Raw genomic sequence first — 18477 nt, forward strand, 5'->3', positions numbered from 1 at the left:
TGCCTTGTCACCAACCTATCCCTGGTGGCCATGCAGGCCTGGCCTGCGGGAGATGCTCAGTCAATATTTGTGCAGAGCATGAAGGCCCAAGGTGCTCGCTTTGCCAGCTCTGGGGCTGCTCCACACAGAAGGGCAGCGGTGGCTCTGGAGTTCCACCCAGGAGCCCTGAGGCCGTCTGGAGGGAAGAGGGTGGGCGGGGTGGAGGGTGGCCTGGAAGATAGTCTGCCGGCAAATCCACTCCATGCCCTACTCAGCCCGTCCCACCTTACCCCGGACCCTGCTCCGGAGCGACAACTGGCGCAGGGGCAAATGACTCATTGCCACACTTGCGAGGTAAAGGGGCGGCGGAGGAGGATGGGCCAGGGGTGTGTGTTGGGGTATTGGCACTGAAATGTGGTTGGCTCCGGTTCTGGGTTCTGGAGTCCCTCTGTCGAGCTGGCTGGGGAGGAGGTAGAGGACAGCTGGGCCAGGGGCCAGGCTGGGGCCCCAGCCGGACTTCGGGGGAGGGGGGCGCTCAGGAGAAAGGCTTCGGCGGGCGGCCCAGCGAGCTGCGTCCTCGGGGGGTGGGGGCAGGGAGGCTACGGGAAGAACCGTAAGGGGTGCCAGTGGCAGCCCCTGCCCTTGCCCGCTGGGCTCGCGGAGCCGGTGGGCGTGGCCTGCCCGGCGGGTGGGTGGGGGCTGGCACCGGAGCGGCCTGCAGAGGGGGCGTCCGGAGCGCGGGCTGCCGGGCGGCGCGGGGGGCGGAGGGCGCGCTGGAGGGGTGGGGAAGAGAAGGGGCGGGCGGCTCGGGGGTGGAGCCGGGGCCGCAGCGCCCGCCGCTCGCTCGGCGCTGAAGCCGCTGCTGCCGCCGCCGCCGCTGTCGGCTCGGGGACGCGGGCGGGCGCTCCGTGAGGCTCCGGCGCCTGCGGCTGCTGCTCTCCTCCGGCGCCCGGGGCTGCGGCGCCCTGGGTCCCGGCCCCTGGCCCCTGGCCCGGCGTCCCTCGGGTCCCGGCGCCCCGGCCCCGGGTCCCGCGCCCTGCCCGGGAGAACGCAGTCTACTGCTCTGGCCGCCCCGGGCTCGCGCCCCCGGGCCATGAATAGGGGCCCGTGAGGGGCGCGCGGAGGCGGAGGAAGAGGAGGGAGGAGGGAGGCCGAGGAGGAGGGCGCGGGAGGCGGAGGATGCCGCCTCCGCTGTCGCCGCCGCCACCCGCGGGCCCCCGGCGAGCCTGACTCCAGACCCGAGGATGGAGCCGGCGCTGGGCGCTGCAGCGGCTCCCGGCGCGCCCCCGACCAGGTATTGGCGGGGCCCGGCGGGCCCCGGGGCGGGCGGGAACGGACACTCCGCCGCAGCAGCCGGGAGGGGCGCGGGCGCGGTGGGAGACGCCCCTCCGCCCGGGGACAGTGGCTACGGGCGGTGCGTGGAGGGGTGGTGGTGGCGAGGGACCTCCGCGTGTTGGGCGCAGGAAGGGGCTGCCTGGGCTGGTGGCCGGCGAGCGCCGCGATCACCCCAGCCCTCCCCGCCCCCATTGGAGGAGGGCAGCAAACTTGAGACGCGCGGCGGCCCCCGAGGCGCCCCGCTCCCCTCCGCTGCGGAGCGCACCCGGGGGCTCTAGCGGGCTCACCGTCCCACAGCCTGCGGGTCTCGGGGCTGCTGAGGCGCCTTGAGACCCTGAGGTCCCCGCGCCCGCACCAACTTTCCAAACCCGGGCTCCAGCCGGAGGCGAGGGGCCGCCCCTCGCTTCCTGCTCGCAGCTCTGGCCCAGCACCCGCATCCACCGCGCTGCGATGAGACGGGCCCCTGTGGGCCCGGAGCCGCCGATGGTGCAGAGCCCCCACGGGAACCAGCACAGCCCTCCCGCCCTTCTCTGGGTAGGGTCGGGGCAGCAGCCTCTCCTGGGCTCCAGGGACCCGACGCTTGCTTTCACAGCAACATCCCGGAGCAGCCCTAGCCGAGATTCTAGGAGTTAAAAGGCCAAGCTACCTGAGGAAGGTAGGACCCAAGGGTCGTCCTGGGGTGGCACCTTGGCCTGATTTCACATGTGCCCCTTCCCCCATTCCAGTCCTGCCCCTTCCCAGGATTAGGTTCTTCTGCTCTGTTCTGATTTCTTCCCGATGGACTTAAAAACTGCCCCTAAGCAGGAGGCTCCTAGGAAGGGCCACTCTCAGGGTCCAGGTGCCAGAGGATGGGCTTAGGCCATTGGCAGAGAGGTGGAGGCTGGGGCAGGGGAGGTGGATGTCCAGTCAAGGACAGAAATTCAGCCCAGCATCTTCTGGGGGACTGGCTGGTGGGAGCGGGGGTCAGGATTGGGGGCAGGAGGCAGCACCCTGGCAGACAAACAAACGGCACGTGAGAGGCAAGCCGGTGGGGGCCGAGGTCCCAGGCACCTACCTTCAGAGGTGCCACAGCCCCTTGAGGTGGGGCTGGGCTGTTTCAGTTAGACCCCTTACCTGGGCAGGCAGTTCCCAGGCTCCTGTCCTCGGCAGCCAGGGACACTTCCAGGCATCATGATGACCCTGTTTCTTTTTCAAAGTGCTTTCACCGTCATGACTCACACATTGGATTCACCAGGGAGGTATCAAGCTTCCAACCTATTCCATTCTCCTCCCTCCTGGGTCTTTAGGGAGCTGCTGGGGAAAGGAGGGGTGGATTTGCCCTTGGGCCTCAGACCCCTGTGGGAGCCCAGGAGCCCAACCCTGCAGACTTTCATTTTCCTGCTGATGCCTGAGATCCTGGCCATCTCTGGAGCAGCCTCAGGTCATGTGGTGGGCTGGGGAGGAGAGGAGTGCAGGTGAGAGGAAGTCTGTGCTAATTATCCCCCCAACTCTGCTGGGTCTTTGAAATCATGTCCAGCTATCCCCTGCCCCTTCACTTAACACCCGGCTGGCCTCCTCATCTCAAAGCAGTAGCACAATCCCCCTAAAATCCAAATTTCCCTCTTTGCTGAGTAGTTGTGATGCTTTTGGCTGTAGCTTTCCTCCTTGGCATCTGAAGTCAAGCTCCTCTGACAGACAGCTTCCCTCTCTCTCTGCCATGCGCAGGCCCTATTAGTAGGAGAGGTGTAGATGCCCCTTACCCACCCTCCCTCCGCCCCCCTGCCTCCAGGGCCCTAGCTCTGGAGCAGGGTGGTGCTGATATAGGGGTGTGTGTCAGGCTGCATTGGAGAAGGGAGGAGGTGTAGGTCTGTCCTCCACTGGGTGGGAGCACTCCACCGGGTGTGGTGGGGGATGCCAGGTTCTCCCCCGCGGGTCAGGTTCATGGCCTCCTGGGTTTCCCCTTGCCACCCCGCCCCCGTCTCCTCCCTTGCGCACTGTGGCTCTCTCTTTACTTTCCCAACTCCACTCTGCATCGGTGCGGGGAGGGAGCATTTGATATTCATAATCTGGTTCAGAGAAGGTCCCGAAGCCCTGAGTCACTGTATGGTTTCCATGGAAACAGACTTGTTCGGAGGACTCGATGTAGCACGGCCGTGGTGGGGGAGAAAGGAAACATATAGTAAAATCAGGCTCCACAAGTGTGGCGGGAGTTGGACCAACTCCCTTCGGTGGGGAGCATGAGGGTGGGCAAGGCCCTGGGCTCCCTGTAGGAGGGGCTGCCTCTCCCCGCCCACTGAGGTCCCTCATTGGGAGGTGCTTGGCTGCCCCTGTGGTGGCAGGCTGCTGCTGCTTGTGTGGACCTTTGGCTAGGTGGCAAGGCCCATGGCTACCTTTCAATGCCTCAGTTTCCTCCTCTGTAAAATAGGGAAAATAAGAACACCTACCTGGTAGGGGAGCTGTGAAGGTCAAATGCATTACGATCTGGAACACACTTAGAACGGGCCCATAGTAAGTGTTCATAAGTGTCATTATTATTAAGTCAGGGGATTGGAAGAAACTCCCCCGGCATGTTCACCTGGAGCCTCCCCTGTGTCCCAGCAGGTGGTCCTGACATCTAGTTGGCTGGCCCGTCTCCTGCTTTTCAAAGAGCCTCCCCCAGCAGCCCTGGCACACCCCCTGCTGGGAAGCAGCCATCCATTTCCTTCTACAGAGCATTTGTTGCAGGTTGCTGAGGGCCCTCCACCACGCTGGGCAGCCTGGCTCTTGTTCCCACCCTACCTGTCTAGGAGCCTTGTGGGACCAAATACTCCAGGTCCAGATGGACAGGCGGCTTCCTGCCTCAGCCCCCTGGGGGAGGGTTGGTCCTGGATCCCCTTGGAATTGGGGCAGAGGGAGAGGGACAGAGAGGTCCAGGCAGAGAGGGTGGCCCTTTTGTGACAGAGAGAAGGGGTTGGGTGAGGCAGGCCACCTCCCCTGAGCCTACAGAGGCTGGTTCATCTGGTTCATCTGGCTGGAGAAGCATCTCTCTCCTTATGGTCGGCCAGAGAGGGATCAGGAACTCTCCAGAAAGCTAACAGACCCTGCCCTGCCCACCCCCTCCCCAAGTTCGAGCCTCTCTTGCTCAAGTGTTCCCGGCATGCCCAGCGAGTCTGGATGGGCTGGGGCTCCAGCCTGAGCCCCATCTGATCTGTTGTCATCCCACCTGCCAGGGCAGGGCAGGAGGCTGACCCCAGCAGTGCCAGCCTCAGCCATATCGCAGAGCACAGCGCGGGGAGATTCTGGGTGCCAGTGATGGCTCAGCCCGTGTCCCCCTCACTGGCCCTTCTCTCTCATGCAGGGACCCTCCCCGTGTCACACTCCCGTGTCATACTCCCTCCCTGCCTCCTGTAGGTGGGCTTCAGCTCCAGGCTCTGCAGAGTCCCTCCCGTGGCTGACAGCTGTCAGAGCTGCAAAGCGTCCCTGTTATCTGCTGGCCCTTCCTTCTATTTTACAGATGGAAAACCCGAGATTCCTGGGGTTTGCCTGTGTTGCCAGAACCCAAGCTAGCTGTGGCCTGTCCCAGCTCCACACCAGCCCTGGGGATGCCCGTCCCTCTGCCCGGCAACCCAGGCAGCCCCAGCTGCTGCCAGCATCCCCCCGACACCCCCTGCCAGCTCTCGGGTTCCTGCCAAGGTTCTTCCCCCCTAGGTCTCTCTGGACCGCTTTGCTGTCCTCATTGGTGTTCACAACACCTTCCAATTTAATATCCTCTGCAAATTTCATTAACGGACTGTTTACTCCCTCTCTCAGGATCATTAATGAAGATGTTAGATAAGATCTGACCCAGCGCTGGGTCCTGGCAGCCCCGCCCCCACTCCCAGACTTGCTGCCCTCCGGCCCCTTCCCCCGGGCTTGCCTCCGCCACCCGGGACCCTTGGGACCTGCCCCCTCCTGCTATTAGGCCCCTTGACAAGTGCTTAGGGCCAAGTCTGTTTGAATTAATTTTGTAAGATTACTCGAGGCGCTGTATCAAATGCTTTGCTAAAAATCAAGATATATTACCCTGCCTGCGTTTCCTTCATCTACCAGTCTTGTAATTCTATCAAGAAAGCTATCAAGTTTGTCAGGCATGATTTGTTCTTTATAAATCCCCACGGTGCCGCGTGGGGCACAGGGTTCCCGCGTTTTCTAAATGTTTAGAGATTCCTTCTTTGTGTTTGCTCCTTTTTTTTTTTTTTTTTTGAGACAGAGTCTCACTTTGTTGCCCAGGCTAGAGTGAGTGCCGTGGCATCAGCCTGGCTCACAGCAACCTCAACCTCAATCTCCGCGGCTCAGCGATCCTACTGCCTCAGCCTCCCGAGTAGCTGGGACTACAGGCATGCGCCACCATGCCCGGCTAATTTTTTTTTTTTTTTGTATAGATATATATTTTTTTTAGTTGGTCAATTAATTTATTTCTATTTTTGGTAGAGACGGAGTCTCGCTCAGGCTGGTTTCGAACTCCTGACCTTGAGCAATCCGCCCGCCTCGGCCTCCCAAAGTGCTAGGATTACAGGCGTGAGCCACCACGCCCGGCCTGTGTTTGCTCCTTGATTAGAGCTGGAAGGCTGTGGGCTGGAGTTGCTGGGAATGCTGTCTCCTTCTCAGGGATGGGAAGAAGGCACGGTCCCTTCCCTTCCCCAGAGTGTCTGCCGGTGTCCGTGAGTTGTTTAGGACCCACTGAGTCCCTGCAGTGTGCCGAGGGCCCCACGCTGGGCACTGGGGGAGGAGGGACAGGAGAGAGCTGGAGGGAGGGCCTGAGACGTCACGGATTCTGCAGGGCAGATGAGGACCACGGACAGCCCAGCCTGGTGCCGACGCGCTGAAGGCGCCGTTGATGGAGAGATGACTACGTAGCAGTCACTCTACTGAGAGATTTATGTGCACCGTCTCGTTTCAGCCCCTCACCTGCCCTGGGATGGGGGTGGCCTCCTCTCACCTAGGTACCTGGGGCTCAGGGAGGGTAGGGCTGGCCAGGGCTCAAGGTCTGGGTGTCACCCGTTACACCGCTCCTAACCTTTAAGGTGTACGTAAAGCTGAGGGGAGCAGAATGGGGTGGCTCAGACATTCTAGGAGGTCCGAGTGGGGAGGGAAGGGAAGCCTCCAGGGAATGCTTTGGAGAGGCGAGGCCCTCACTTGGGTATACACCCCCCACGTGACCCCGGAGCCTGAATTGGGTTCTCTACCCTGTCACTTCTGAGCTGGTGAGCAAGTCCTTCAGCCTCTCCGAGCCTGGGTCCCTCACCTGTGCCATGGATACAGCTGTAGTCCTTCCCCCCAGGCTCGTGGAGAGGATCAAACATGGTGATGCGTGAGAGGTTCATGCCGAGGAGCTGGGCTCTGGGTGAGCAGCTGCCATCAGTCTCCCTGTATAGGCCCTGTCGGTGCTGGGCAGGGACGCTTCTCTGACTGGCCGTGCACCCCGTGGGTGGAGTGGGGCTCTTCCTAGTGTGTCTCTCCCAGGAGCCGGAGAGGCGGCGGGGTGGGCCTTGCTGGCGTCCTGGCACAGGGGCATCCTTGGCACCAGCTGTGGGCTGGCGATAAGCTCTGGGCTTAGGGAGCAGGGAGGCACCATCTGGGCTTGAGCCCAAACCCCATGCCCCATTCCAGACTATTTCAGGCTATGTGGTAATAAAGCCATTCTTGGGTGTCTTCTTGGCTGCATAGGACATGGGCATTCCTGGGCTCCTTGTTATAAAACCACGGAACCTCCACCTGCTTTCCACCCCGGACCCGGCCTCTGCGTGGGGAGCACAGTGTATTTTGGCTCCCGCCAATCAGGTGCAGCAGTCCCTTGTCCACCCCCATTCGTGATAATGTTCCTTATTGTCATTCAGCAGGGAGGGAGAACGCCCTGGGAATTGGTGAGATGGCACAGACCCATTGGTGTGAGCCAGAAAGGGCCCCAGGCTGTCCCCACATCCCGCCAGCTGAGCCCAGGGACCCAGTCCTCAGAGATGGTCAGTAGTAATGGATGAGCCAAGGTCTGGGTCAGGGGTGGGTGTTGAGGTCAGGATTGGAACCAGTGTGTCCTGGCCCCTGGTGGCCACCTAGGCCCTGCCACTCCTCGACCCTCTTCTCTGGCGTCCCAGTGCTGGCTGACGCTCTTGCTCTCGGGCGCAGCCTGAGGGTGTAAGCTTTGCAGTTAGGGCCAGGGCTTGGGGGTCCTCAGCCTAGTTTGGGTCCTCACCGCACCATGGACTGGCTGCACATGCTGGACAGCTTCCCCCACTCGCCTGAGCCTCAGTGTGCCTCGTCCATGAGAGGTGGCCATGGTACCTGCTTGTGTCACGTGTCCCCTGATGGGAGCCAGCTCTGTGGTCTCCTGCAGCCCCCTCCATCCCATGTTATAGCCTCAAGGCTCAGGTGAGTCTCAGGGTCCCATCCATTCTGCACCCCAGCTCTCGTCCCCACGGGACCAGCTGGGCCTTAGGTGCAGATGGCCGAGACCAGAGACTCCGGGATCCAGGACAGAAGGCCCCCTCCTCCTGCCGGGCCGGCAGCAGCTGCCTGTGCTCCAGGCCTGTTGATGTTTTCCCATCGCTGAAGCAGGGAGGATGGGCTGCAGCCCCGTGTCCAGGAGGTGGGGCCTTAGTACTCTTCGACTCTGGCCCTGGCTGCTGGGGGGGTGGCAGGAAACCGGGGCTTTTCCGCCCAGTGTCGGGACACTCCCGCAGGCCAGGCTATGGTAGGACCGGCCTGAGACAGGCAACCGGGGCCTTCTGACTCATCCCTCCCCCAGGAGCCGGGCACACTGGGGCCTTGTGCCATGGCCAGGAGGTCAGTCACTCTCCCCACTGCAGGGAAAACTTTCCTCTTAGGTTGGCTGGGGACCCCCCTCCCCCAGCCCCCGCCCCCGGCCATGGCCCGCCTGCTGGGCGCGGGGCCAGACTGCCAGCTGCCCTCCTTACCTCGGTGAGGCTTCTGCAGCCGGGACAGTGAGGGTCCCCAGCCACACAGGCTGTTAGCGCTCCAGTGGAAGAGGATGTGGCATCTGTTTTAACTTTTTAAACCCAGCCAGCATTGCCTCCTTAACTTTTTAAAAAAGTTAAAAGTGGGTTAGAGTACCCCTAAAAATCATGCCCACGGTTCTTATTCAGTGAGCACTGGCTCTGGGCCCAGCACTGTGTTAAGCTGTGGGCATCCACTGGCTTTGTGTCACAACCCAAATCTTTTGAAGAGCCTGTGATCGTTCTTCCCATTTCGTATGTGAGGACAAACAGACCTGCAGAGGTCACCTGCCTTGCTTAGGGGCTCATAGCCACAGAGCAAGACAGTGGCGTTCACACCCCAGCCTGTCTCTCCCCAAGGCTCCCCGAATGCAGGTGGGGGACTTCTCATGGAGGCTTGAAATGCCCACGGGTGTCACATGTGGACATAGGACTGGTCTGCTCTGGAGTCAGGGGGCTCATAAGGCAGCCAGGTAGCTCTCGTGACGGTGAACGGTCAGTGGACCAGTCACTCCCTGGGTGCTTGTCCTGGAAACCATGACTGTGAGGATGTGACCCCCCTAGAGTGCCCAGAGTATGTGGGCTCTGCCTGTGGGGTCTGTGGATGGGCCACAGGGCCCAGGGACTCTAGCAACGGCACACAGACGTCGTGTGTGTTGGTGCGGGTTCTGGGGAGAAGCTCCATAGACCTTGCAGTGTTTCAGGTTGAGGGGGGCATGGCCCCAGAAAGAGGCACCGGTGCCTGCAGTCTCCCCTGAGCTCCCCAGACCACAGAGCTGAGTCCAGACCCCATCAGATCACACCCCTGGATGGTGGCGCTGGCTGGATTGTATGTTGCCATACTGCCCACACTGAAGGATGCTTTAGGACACAGTCCTGTGAACCTTGTCTTTGAGTTTATTAGGTACAACGTCATGAGGACGTGGCTCATGGTGGTACACACGCAGGGCTCTGAAGGAGACCCCTCAAAAAAATCTTGTACTAGATTCAGTGTCAGGAATAGCTAGACATCTCTTGAGCAGATGCTATAATCTTTATCTCATGGGTCCTGTGAAACATGTGAATGAAATATTTCCTTTTTCCCCTTGGCTGCCAGGGAGCTCTGACCCATATGGGTAGCCCCCATATGGCTTGACTCTTGTACACTGATCTGGCCTCTGGTTCTTTCAGACTTTTATACTCTTGTTTTCCCCTTGCCTCATTTTCATCACCTCATTTTCCTTAGGAAGAAAAACACCTTGCTGTTTTATGTGTTTTAGCCTTAACTAAACAAACGTTGATGGTGGATGAGTGCTGGCTACGCCGGAGCCAGGGATTAAGCATTTCCTCTCTGCAGTCTCCATCCTAGAGGCCTGTTTGCCAGCTCCTCTCTGCCTGTCCAGTTCCCTTGCTCCTTGCTCCAGTTCTTGGGACCACAGAGCCTTAGGGTCCCTCCATCCTGGCTTGATTCTGGGCAGAAATATGATACTCTGTTTTTTTGTTTTTTTTTTTCCTTTCTCCTCTGCTTTTCTTCCTCATCTTCCAGGGCTTCACAGAATTTTTTAGGGAGAAAGGCTGGGAGGGGAGTCATTTCCCCAGCTTGGGCCTCACCTGCTCACACAGCCCCAGGCCCCCTTTGAAGCCTGGCTCTTCTTAGCTCCCGCCCCGTCTCAGCAGCCTCTGCGGGCTGCTGTCCTTAGTGGCCCACCTGCGCAGAGAGCCCACTGCTGGTGGAAAGGCAGTGACTTCTACCCTGGAGCCTTAGAAATGGGGGAGGGAGAGCCGGCTGGCAGTGCCCTGGGGACCGGACGGAAGGCACAGTGCGGTGCCAGTTCAGAGCCCCACCCTGTCATCCAGCACCTCTCCAGTTCCTACCTGGAGTGGCTTCACTCTGTCCCCAAAAGTTAAACTCAACTGAATAAAAAAGCCCAGCGTAAACTGTGTCGTCCTCCCACCTGGTTTCCTGAGCTCCCCTTCCCTCTGGGCCACTTACAGTTACCAGTTCAGTGCACGCTCTTGCAGTGGTTGGTTGTGCCTGTATACAAATATATATGTACATCCTCTTTTAAAAACAGAAATGGTGACATTCCTGGCCCTAGTATTTTTTTTCCCCTGGAGACAAGGTCTTTCTTTCTGTTGCCCAGGCTAGAGAGCAGCAAGCATCATCACAGCTCACTGCAGCCTCAAACTCCTGGGCTGAAGTGATTGTCTTGCCTCAGCCTCCCGAATAGCTAGGATTACATGTGAGCCCTACCACATGTAGCTAATTTTTAATTTTTTGTAGAGATGGGGTCTTGCTATATTTCCAGGCTGGTCTTGAATTCCTGGGCTCAAGCAATCCTCCTGTCTCAGCCTCCCAAAGTGCTAGGATTGCAGGCATGAGCCATGCACCTGGCCCCTAGGGTTTTTTTTTTTTAACTTAATAATATATCTTGAGTAATTGTTCCATGTCAGCATATACATGTCAGTGGAGCCTTCTCTGATATAGTCAGTTGAAAAGAAAATCCCAGGGTGGTGGTTAAGCTAATGGTGGAGGGGTTAAGCCTCTAGGGAAGGGAAGGGGTGCCCACGTGTGGGCTATTGGAAGTCCAGGAAACTTCTAAATTGCATGTGGAAAATTGTGGGCACAGATGGAATTTTCTGGGAGAGGGACTGTGGTTCTAAGGGGCCTGTGGTCCATAAAAGCGGAGAAGCTCCAGCTCTGGGGTTCTGGGATTTCTATGTAGCAGGAGGCAGGGGCCTAACTCGGCAGAGGGCAGAGCCCTGGGTTTGGGGCAGCTACAGATCAGGCTGAGTTGGGGACAGTGATGCCAGCCCTCGTATCTTCCTGGAAGATGCCCGGGTTTTTCCCACTCCCAGTGGAGAGTCCCCGTGTCTGCCGCGAGGGTGGCCCGGATTGACCATCAGGATGGAGTATGGGGCCTTCCTGGGATTAGAAAACCCCAGTGGTCAGAGCTGCGAGGCCCTCCGCTCACTGGATCTGCGGAATAACCGAGGCACAGAGAGGCTGAGGGTGAGTCCAAGGTCACCCAGCCTGGGACCGGCAGAGGCCGTGGGCTGTTCCTGCCTGTGACATTCAGTTCCGTGCTGCTTCCGTGCCAGAGCGCAGCAGAGAGGAAGGGGCCCCGGGGGGAGGCGCGGCTGCCTGTTGCTGGAAGTGGGGGTGCGCGGAACAGAGGCCGCCGCCGGGGTGGGCGTGCCGCCCTCACACCTCGCCGCGTCCTGCGCCGTCACCTCCCGCCGGCTGTGTCCTCGCCCGCGTCCGCAGCCGCAGCCCCCGAATTCCGAACACCGCGGCGCCGGGCTCGGTGGCTGCGCTGCGGGACGTGGCCGCTAGAGGGCAGCAGGGAGGCCACTGGGGTGGCTCTGCTGGGGAAAGTCCCCCGCAGGGAGAAGGGGCAGAGTGGGACCCGGCGGGCTGCAGTGTGGTTTGTTCTGAGGGACTTCCTGTAAAAAAAAAAGCAACCCAGACATTGAATGATGACATTACTGACATTTATTGAGTGCTTACCCTATGCAGGGCACTGTATTAGCTATAAGTAATTAGTCCTCACAACAGCTTGTTGTAATTGTCCCCATTCTGCAGGAGAGAAAACAGAGGCCCAGAAAGATTGAGCAATCTGGCCAAGGTCCCACCGCCAGTAAGTGGCTGAGCTGGGAGCAGCGGGGCTGGTGCCGGAGCTGTGTCACACCTGTAGGAAGTGCCTCCAAATGGAGGCATCGCTGCTAAAGAATGACTCCTAAATAACCTGCAGATACTACCTGGCAGGAGCATTGATGGCATTCCCTGTCTGTTCCTTTAAATGCTCTCAGTCCTTCAAGTCTTACCACCGTGTCTATGGTCACACGCATGTTATGGATGGAGAAACCGAGGCTCGGGGTAGCTGTGAATCGCGCAGGCCCGCACACCTGGGGTGACAGGTCCGTAGGCGGGCTCAGGGCTTGAGCTCTCGGCTCTGGATTGTAGTTCCCCAGGACAGAGCCGTCCCCACTCCCACTCCTGCCCTCAGCTGAGGTTGGCTGTCAGTGAACGCTGAGCTTTCTGCCGGCAGTGGGAGTCCACCAACTCCCCTGCCTTCCAGCAGAAAGGATCCATTCTGGGCTCCCGTGTCCAAGGTTTGCTTGGGTTTTCACTAACCAGAGGTGGAGGGAGACCATGCCAGAGGCTGCTAGAAGCCCAGGGAGGGGCCCTGGGGGTCACAGTCAGGCCCGGAGGAGGAGGACTTTGAGAAGTCTTTTGTAGTGGCTGAGGCTCCCTTGGGAACAAGAGGACCTGGCCCTGAGGCCTCTGGTTTCCAGGGCAGATGCCTCCAGCATACCAAGGAAGGTTGGCCAGCCCCGGGCCGGGCTCTGCCAGGCTGGCAGGAGAGAAGGGGGCATTTCCAGAAGGGCCTGACTTCCTCCATCTTCCCATTCCCATGCCCTGGCTTTGCCCTCCCTGGGGGCTGGGGGGATGGCCTGTGGCTGGGCCTTCGAACACGTTCCCCTTCTGGGTGCCCAGGCTGTAGCCTGTGAGGCTGCGTCTCACTGCCTTAGGGATCTGAGCCTCCAGCTGCTCCAGTTACTTCTGATTTGTTAGCAAAGCCGCAGCTTAAGTTTCTCTGGGTGGGGGTGAGGAGGAGGAGTTGGGGGAAGAGACTTAAACGGTCCCCTCCCTGGCAAGATGGCAAGATGCTAAGATGCTCCTCTTTAAAGAAAACCCTGGGGTGAATTCTGTTTTTGGAACTGGAATCCTAGAATTAAGTGAAGACTCCTTAAAGGTTCTATTTGCAGTCTTGTTGGGGACCAAAGGGGGTAGGACATGAGTGGAGACAGGGAGTGGATCAGGGAAGAGGATTTGAACGTGGACTTCATAGCACATTGCCTGGGCTGGAATCCTGCTTCTACCCCTTCCTAGGGGTGTGAACTTGGAGAAGTTATCTGACATTGGGGAGCCTCAGCGTCCTCATCTGTAAAATGGGGTTGTGACAGTGTCAGCCTCATAGAGTTGGCATGAGAGCGAGAGGAGCTAATGGCTGGGAGTGTATGCCTGGGAGAGACACCAGGAAGGCCCAGGAAGTTCTCACCTTCCTTCACGCTATGTAACCCACAGTGCCCAGAACAGTGCCTGGCACACGCTGGGTATCTGATAGATGTCTGTGAATAAATACAAAGGAAGTGCCTCCAAATGGAGGCATCGCTGCTAAAGAATGACTCCTAAATAACCTGCAGATACTACCTGGCACGAGCATTGATGGCATTCCCTGTCTGTTTCTTTAAAGGCATTCCCATTTGTCTTGAGGCACCTGGCAAGCCCACAATTGGCCCACAATTTCCGGGGTTTAAAGCAGAGAGGCCATCTCCCTGGGTCCCTGGGCCAGCCCCCGGGGTGGAGGCCAGCGTCCTCTGATGCCACTGGGTAAGGCTGGGCGGGATGGGGTGTGGTCAGGGGTGTGATTTTCTCTGATCCCATTGAGAAATTCCTAAGAATCTAGACTGTGCGGCTTTCCCTATTTACTGCCACTCAGTGATCTGGTACCGATTCCTGTAGGTAACGAGTGGAATTTCGTATTTGAAACAGGACTCGATTTCTCTATCTGGGCAATGGGAGTGAGGACCCTGACCTCCTCGAGGGGGTTGTCGGGAGTAACACGGTGCTAGAAGTTGGGCGCATAAGCCAGGCGGCACTGCAGGTTTGGGAAATGAGGATCCACTCGCTCCGCGCCCAAAGGACTTGCGCCAAACAGCGGGGTGTGGGCAGAGTGTTCACAAAGCACATGAGGTCACCCGTCAGCCAGGAGCCAAGAGAGCCACAAGAGCAGACAGCAAAGGGAGAGGACATGCTCCAGGTCTCGGACCCGTCTGCCCGCCCCTTCTCAGGCTTGATCCCTCTCTTGTCAAGGCACCAGTGGGCTGGCTGCAAGTTGAAGGCCAAGTACGTCTAAGCTGGAGGAACAGAAAGTCAAATGTCCTTACAGGGAAAGAGCCTGGGCTCTGGGGAACCTGCCAGACTGGGGCTGAGCCAGGCCAGTTACTCCTCCTCTGGGCCTCAGCCTTCTCACCTGTGAAATGAGCTGACGCCGGCTTCCACAGGAAGTTCTTGTGAGGGGGAAATGAGCTGGTGCCGGCGAAGGGAAGTGCGCAATAGATGCTCACTGAAATAATGCAGCCATCTTGGTGTTTGCACTCCAGCGCTCAGAGCGCCAAGGTCAGGAATGCTCCCTGGTCCACTTTTGCTTTGAGTTTCAGGTAGCTGGTCTCCTCCCTTCCGTGTGGTTGGAAGAAGGATCCCCCTGCCCAGCTGTCCCCTCGGAGCTGCCCTTTCGACCTGGAGCCCTGGGGTGAGCCCCTCTGCCCTTGCAGCCTTCTGCTAGACCCCCTCCTAGAGAATCACCGAACACGTTGAATTTAAAATGCAGAACAATCTGGGCCGTGCTCCGGGCCCTGTTGCCCGTGTGGGGCACTAGCTCTCGGTCAGCTGGGCATGCAGGCGTGCCAGCCTCCCTGCCCATGGGTCCTGGCGAGAGCAGAGGGACTGTGACTTGTTAGGAGGACGTGGGTGGGTGGGCGAGGAAGGTGAAGGGAGTGGGACGCATGCAGCCCGGGACTCAGAGGGCCAGACCTAGGGGATCAGAGATGGCACTGGTTGGTTGGGGCCTTGAGTCAGTGATAGATCTGGGAGAGCAGGCAGGGCCCTCATGGCCTGGGCCTGGGGAGCACACTGTGGGGAGAGAAGGGGTGGGGAAGAGGACCCTGGGAGCCCACCCCCACTTTTGCACCCCTCCCCTCCCTGTCTCCCTGTAGTCTGCTGGTCACAGGCCGGGACCACTGGCTAAAACTGGAGGCGCTGGCAGCTGTGGACTCCCCAGCTTGGAGCAGCCCCTCTTTGGTAAGTGGTCAAGCCCTCCTGCATTCGCTCTGGGAGCAGCCCCAGCCCTCTCTCAGGGCCTGGTGGCCCAGCTGGCCTCCCTTGGGGGCACTAGCAAGATGCTCAGGTTGGCTCCTTGTCCTGAGCCCGTGGCATGCCCTTCGCTTTCCCTGCTTTCCTGTGGTCCCTCCCTTGCCTCCCTTCTGTGGCCAGAAAGGGCTAAGGGCTAAGGGTGGAGGCCCTTGGGACTGGCTTGGGGGAGCCAGGCCCCCTGTCTCCCTAAGATCTTTGCAGACCAGTCCACTCTGTGTTAGTTGGGGTCTTTTGGCCCCGTGGCCTGGACCCTTGCCCCCAGTGACCAGGAGCAAACCCTGGGTCCTGGGAAGGGAGGCTTCTGGATCCTTATCTCTTCTCCAGAGACTCTTAGAGGCTCCAGGAGCCCCAGAAGTCCACATCTGGAGCAAGCTGGTCACCCACATCCACAAGTTGGAGGGGACTTGACACACTTGTCACCTTTCCTGCCCTGCTGGCAGCTCACCGACTCATGGAGTGCAGGGGTCCTTCCTGCACGTGGGCTTGGCGACAGAAAGAGGCATCTGACATGGACTCTTCTTCCCCTAGGGGTGGGCAGAGGACAAAGGAAAGGTGACCCCCTGGGGAACTGGGCACCAGGTCATGGGGTGGAAGACGCTGGCAGGGGTGATGGGCAGGACATGGCTTGAGGCAGGACCTCAGCGTTCCCTTAGTGTGGAAGTTGGGGCAGTGAGGCTCCTGCCCAGTAGGCCTGTGCACCCATCCACAGGTTAAATCCTGGGGTGCAAGGAGTGTTTGTTCAGCTCCTTGAAGCTCCCAGGAGTCCCCTGAGAATGGTGGAGTCTAGTGTAGAAGCTGCTCAGGTCTTCTGGGTGTGCGTGTGAGCACTGGGCAGGGAGCCGGGTGTTTCCCTGGGCCCCCTGGAGACAGCTCTTCCCAGGGCGCCAGCCAGGGCCCTGCCGTGTCAGGCACCTGACCACTGGCCGCCTTTGCCCGCAGACCTCGAGCCGTGGAGAAGCAGCCCCATGAAGGTGCCCAGCCATGCAATGTTCCTGGAAGGCCGTCCTCCTCCTTGCCCTGGCCTCCATCGCAATCCAGTACACCGCCATCCGCACCTTCACCGCCAAGTCCTTCCACACCTGCCCGGGGCTGGCGGAGGCCGGGCTGGCCGAGCGCCTGTGCGAGGAGGGCCCCACCTTCGCCTACAACCTGTCGCGCAAGACCCACATCCTCATCCTGGCCACCACGCGCAGCGGCTCCTCCTTCGTGGGCCAGCTCTTCAACCAGCACCTGGACGTCTTCTACCTGTTTGAGCCGCTCTACCACGTCCAGAACACGCTCATCCCCCGCTTCACCCAGGGCAAGAGCCCGGCCGACCGGCGGGTCATGCTGGGTGCCAGCCGCGACCTCCTGCGGAGCCTTTATGACTGTGACCTCTACTTCCTGGAGAACTACATCAAGCCGCCGCCGGTCAACCACACCACCGACAGGATCTTCCGCCGCGGGGCCAGCAGGGTCCTCTGCTCGCGCCCGGTGTGCGACCCTCCGGGGCCCGCGGACCTGGTCCTGGAGGAGGGGGACTGCGTGCGCAAGTGCGGCCTGCTGAACCTGACCGTGGCGGCGGAGGCCTGTCGCGAGCGCAGCCACGTGGCCATCAAGACGGTGCGGGTGCCCGAGGTTAACGACTTGCGGGCTCTGGTCGAAGACCCCCGGTTAAACCTCAAGGTCATCCAGCTGGTGCGAGACCCTCGCGGCATTCTGGCTTCACGCAGCGAGACCTTCCGCGACACGTACCGGCTCTGGCGGCTCTGGTACGGCACCGGGAGGAAGCCCTACAACCTGGATGTGACGCAGCTGACCACGGTGTGCGAGGACTTCTCCAACTCCGTGTCCACCGGCCTCACGCGGCCCGCGTGGCTCAAGGGCAAGTACATGTTGGTGCGCTACGAGGACCTGGCGCGGAACCCCATGAAGAAGACCGAGGAGATCTACGGGTTCCTGGGCATCCCCTTGGACAGCCACGTGGCGCGCTGGATCCAGAACAACACGCGGGGCGACCCCACCCTGGGCAAGCACAAATACGGCACCGTGCGAAACTCGGCCGCCACGGCCGAGAAGTGGCGCTTCCGCCTCTCCTACGACATTGTGGCCTTTGCGCAGAACGCCTGTCAGCAGGTGCTGGCGCAGCTGGGCTACAGGATGGCCAGGTCGGAGGAGGAGCTGAAGAACCCCTCGGTCAGCCTGGTGGAGGAGCGGGACTTCCGCCCCTTCTCGTGACGCGGGCGCCCGGGTGGGGTGGGAGGCACTTGTGTCGGTTTTGATAAAATGGACCGTTTTTAACTGTTGCCTTATTTCCCCCGCCCTCTCCCACCCGGTCTTTGTGTCCTTCCCGCCTCCTGCCCACCCCGCTCCCTTCTGCCTCTTCTTGTCTCTGAAATTTGCACTACGTCTCCGGCGGGAGTCACTGGGGCAGAGGGCGGCGGAGGGGGCTCCGGCCCGCCCCGCCCCATTCAGACACTCGGACGTTGGGTCTCTGCGTGGACGGTGACAATGTTTACAAGCACCACACTCACACATTCGCACACACACGGCACCCTCGAGGAGAGGCCCAAGCCACACAGCTTCTCCAGACTGTTGAATGGATGAGTGGTGGGGGTATTGTAGTTTTTGCACTGTCTCATACAAGGTAAGCAGATCCAAACAGAAGGACCACTTCCCTCTAATTTATGAATGGTGTCCACCCCTTCCGCACCCCTGCTTCCTGCCCCAACGCCCACCTCCCCCCCTTAGAGCAGAGAAACTGCCCCCTCCTGCCCACCCTTGCCTGTCGGTGAGCAGGTTTTTACTGTGAGGTGAATGTGGACCTTGTTTATTTTTTCCAGTCTGTGGCGATGCTGTCTGTCTGTCTGAGTCTTGTGGCTGCCCTCGGACCAGTGATGACTGATGAATCTTAGGAGTTTCTGATTGATCTTGGGGGTCCATCTGTGATATTTCTTTGTGCCAAAAAGAAAAAAAAAAGAGTGGATCAGTTTGCTAAATGAACATTGAAATGCTTTATCTGTGTTTTCTGTAAATAAAAGAGTGCAATAACCTCTGGGTGTGTTTGTGGGACATTCTGGATGGGCGAGCGCAGGGCTCAGTGGGGGCTGGGTGCGCCTGGCTCTGGGGAGGGGGGCGAGGAGGCGGGGGAGGTGGGAATGAAATGGCAAGTCTGCCTTCCAGAACGCTGGTCGCCTTAGCAGTGAGTTCAGGGTTTCATTTCCCTTCAGTCAGCCGAGACCAGGTTCCTCAGCTAGGGGTGATGCTCAACGTCTTTAACAAGTGGTATGGTTTGCCGAGTCAGATGGCTGGGGCTAA

The 18477-nt window shown here is 59.6% G+C and overlaps 1 protein-coding gene across 4 annotated transcripts; it reads left to right on the top strand.

Annotated features, from left to right (window-relative positions):
• Window positions 1-799: 799 nt before the first annotated feature.
• CHST1 (carbohydrate sulfotransferase 1) lies at window positions 800-18210 on the top strand. Of its 4 annotated transcripts, XR_012918937.1 has the most exons (5): window positions 800-1273; window positions 14469-14560; window positions 15024-15108; window positions 16120-17806; window positions 18003-18210. XR_012918937.1 is itself a non-coding variant. In XM_012790240.2 (4 exons), exon 4 carries the CDS (start codon window positions 16162-16164, stop codon window positions 17395-17397), a length of 1236 nt encoding a protein of 411 aa, XP_012645694.1. In that variant the 5' UTR covers window positions 800-1273; window positions 13502-14560; window positions 15024-15108; window positions 16120-16161; the 3' UTR covers window positions 17398-18210. The 4 variants fall into 4 exon arrangements, 3 of the variants coding, with proteins under 3 accessions (XP_012645694.1, XP_012645717.1, XP_020142090.1); XM_012790240.2 differs by having other exon boundaries at window positions 13502-14560; window positions 16120-18210; XM_012790263.2 differs by having other exon boundaries at window positions 16120-18210.
• The last annotated feature ends 267 nt before the right edge of the window (window positions 18211-18477 follow it).

This window comes from Microcebus murinus, chromosome 4 (genome assembly GCF_040939455.1).
Source record: "Microcebus murinus isolate Inina chromosome 4, M.murinus_Inina_mat1.0, whole genome shotgun sequence".
Taxonomy (NCBI): domain Eukaryota; kingdom Metazoa; phylum Chordata; class Mammalia; order Primates; family Cheirogaleidae; genus Microcebus; species Microcebus murinus.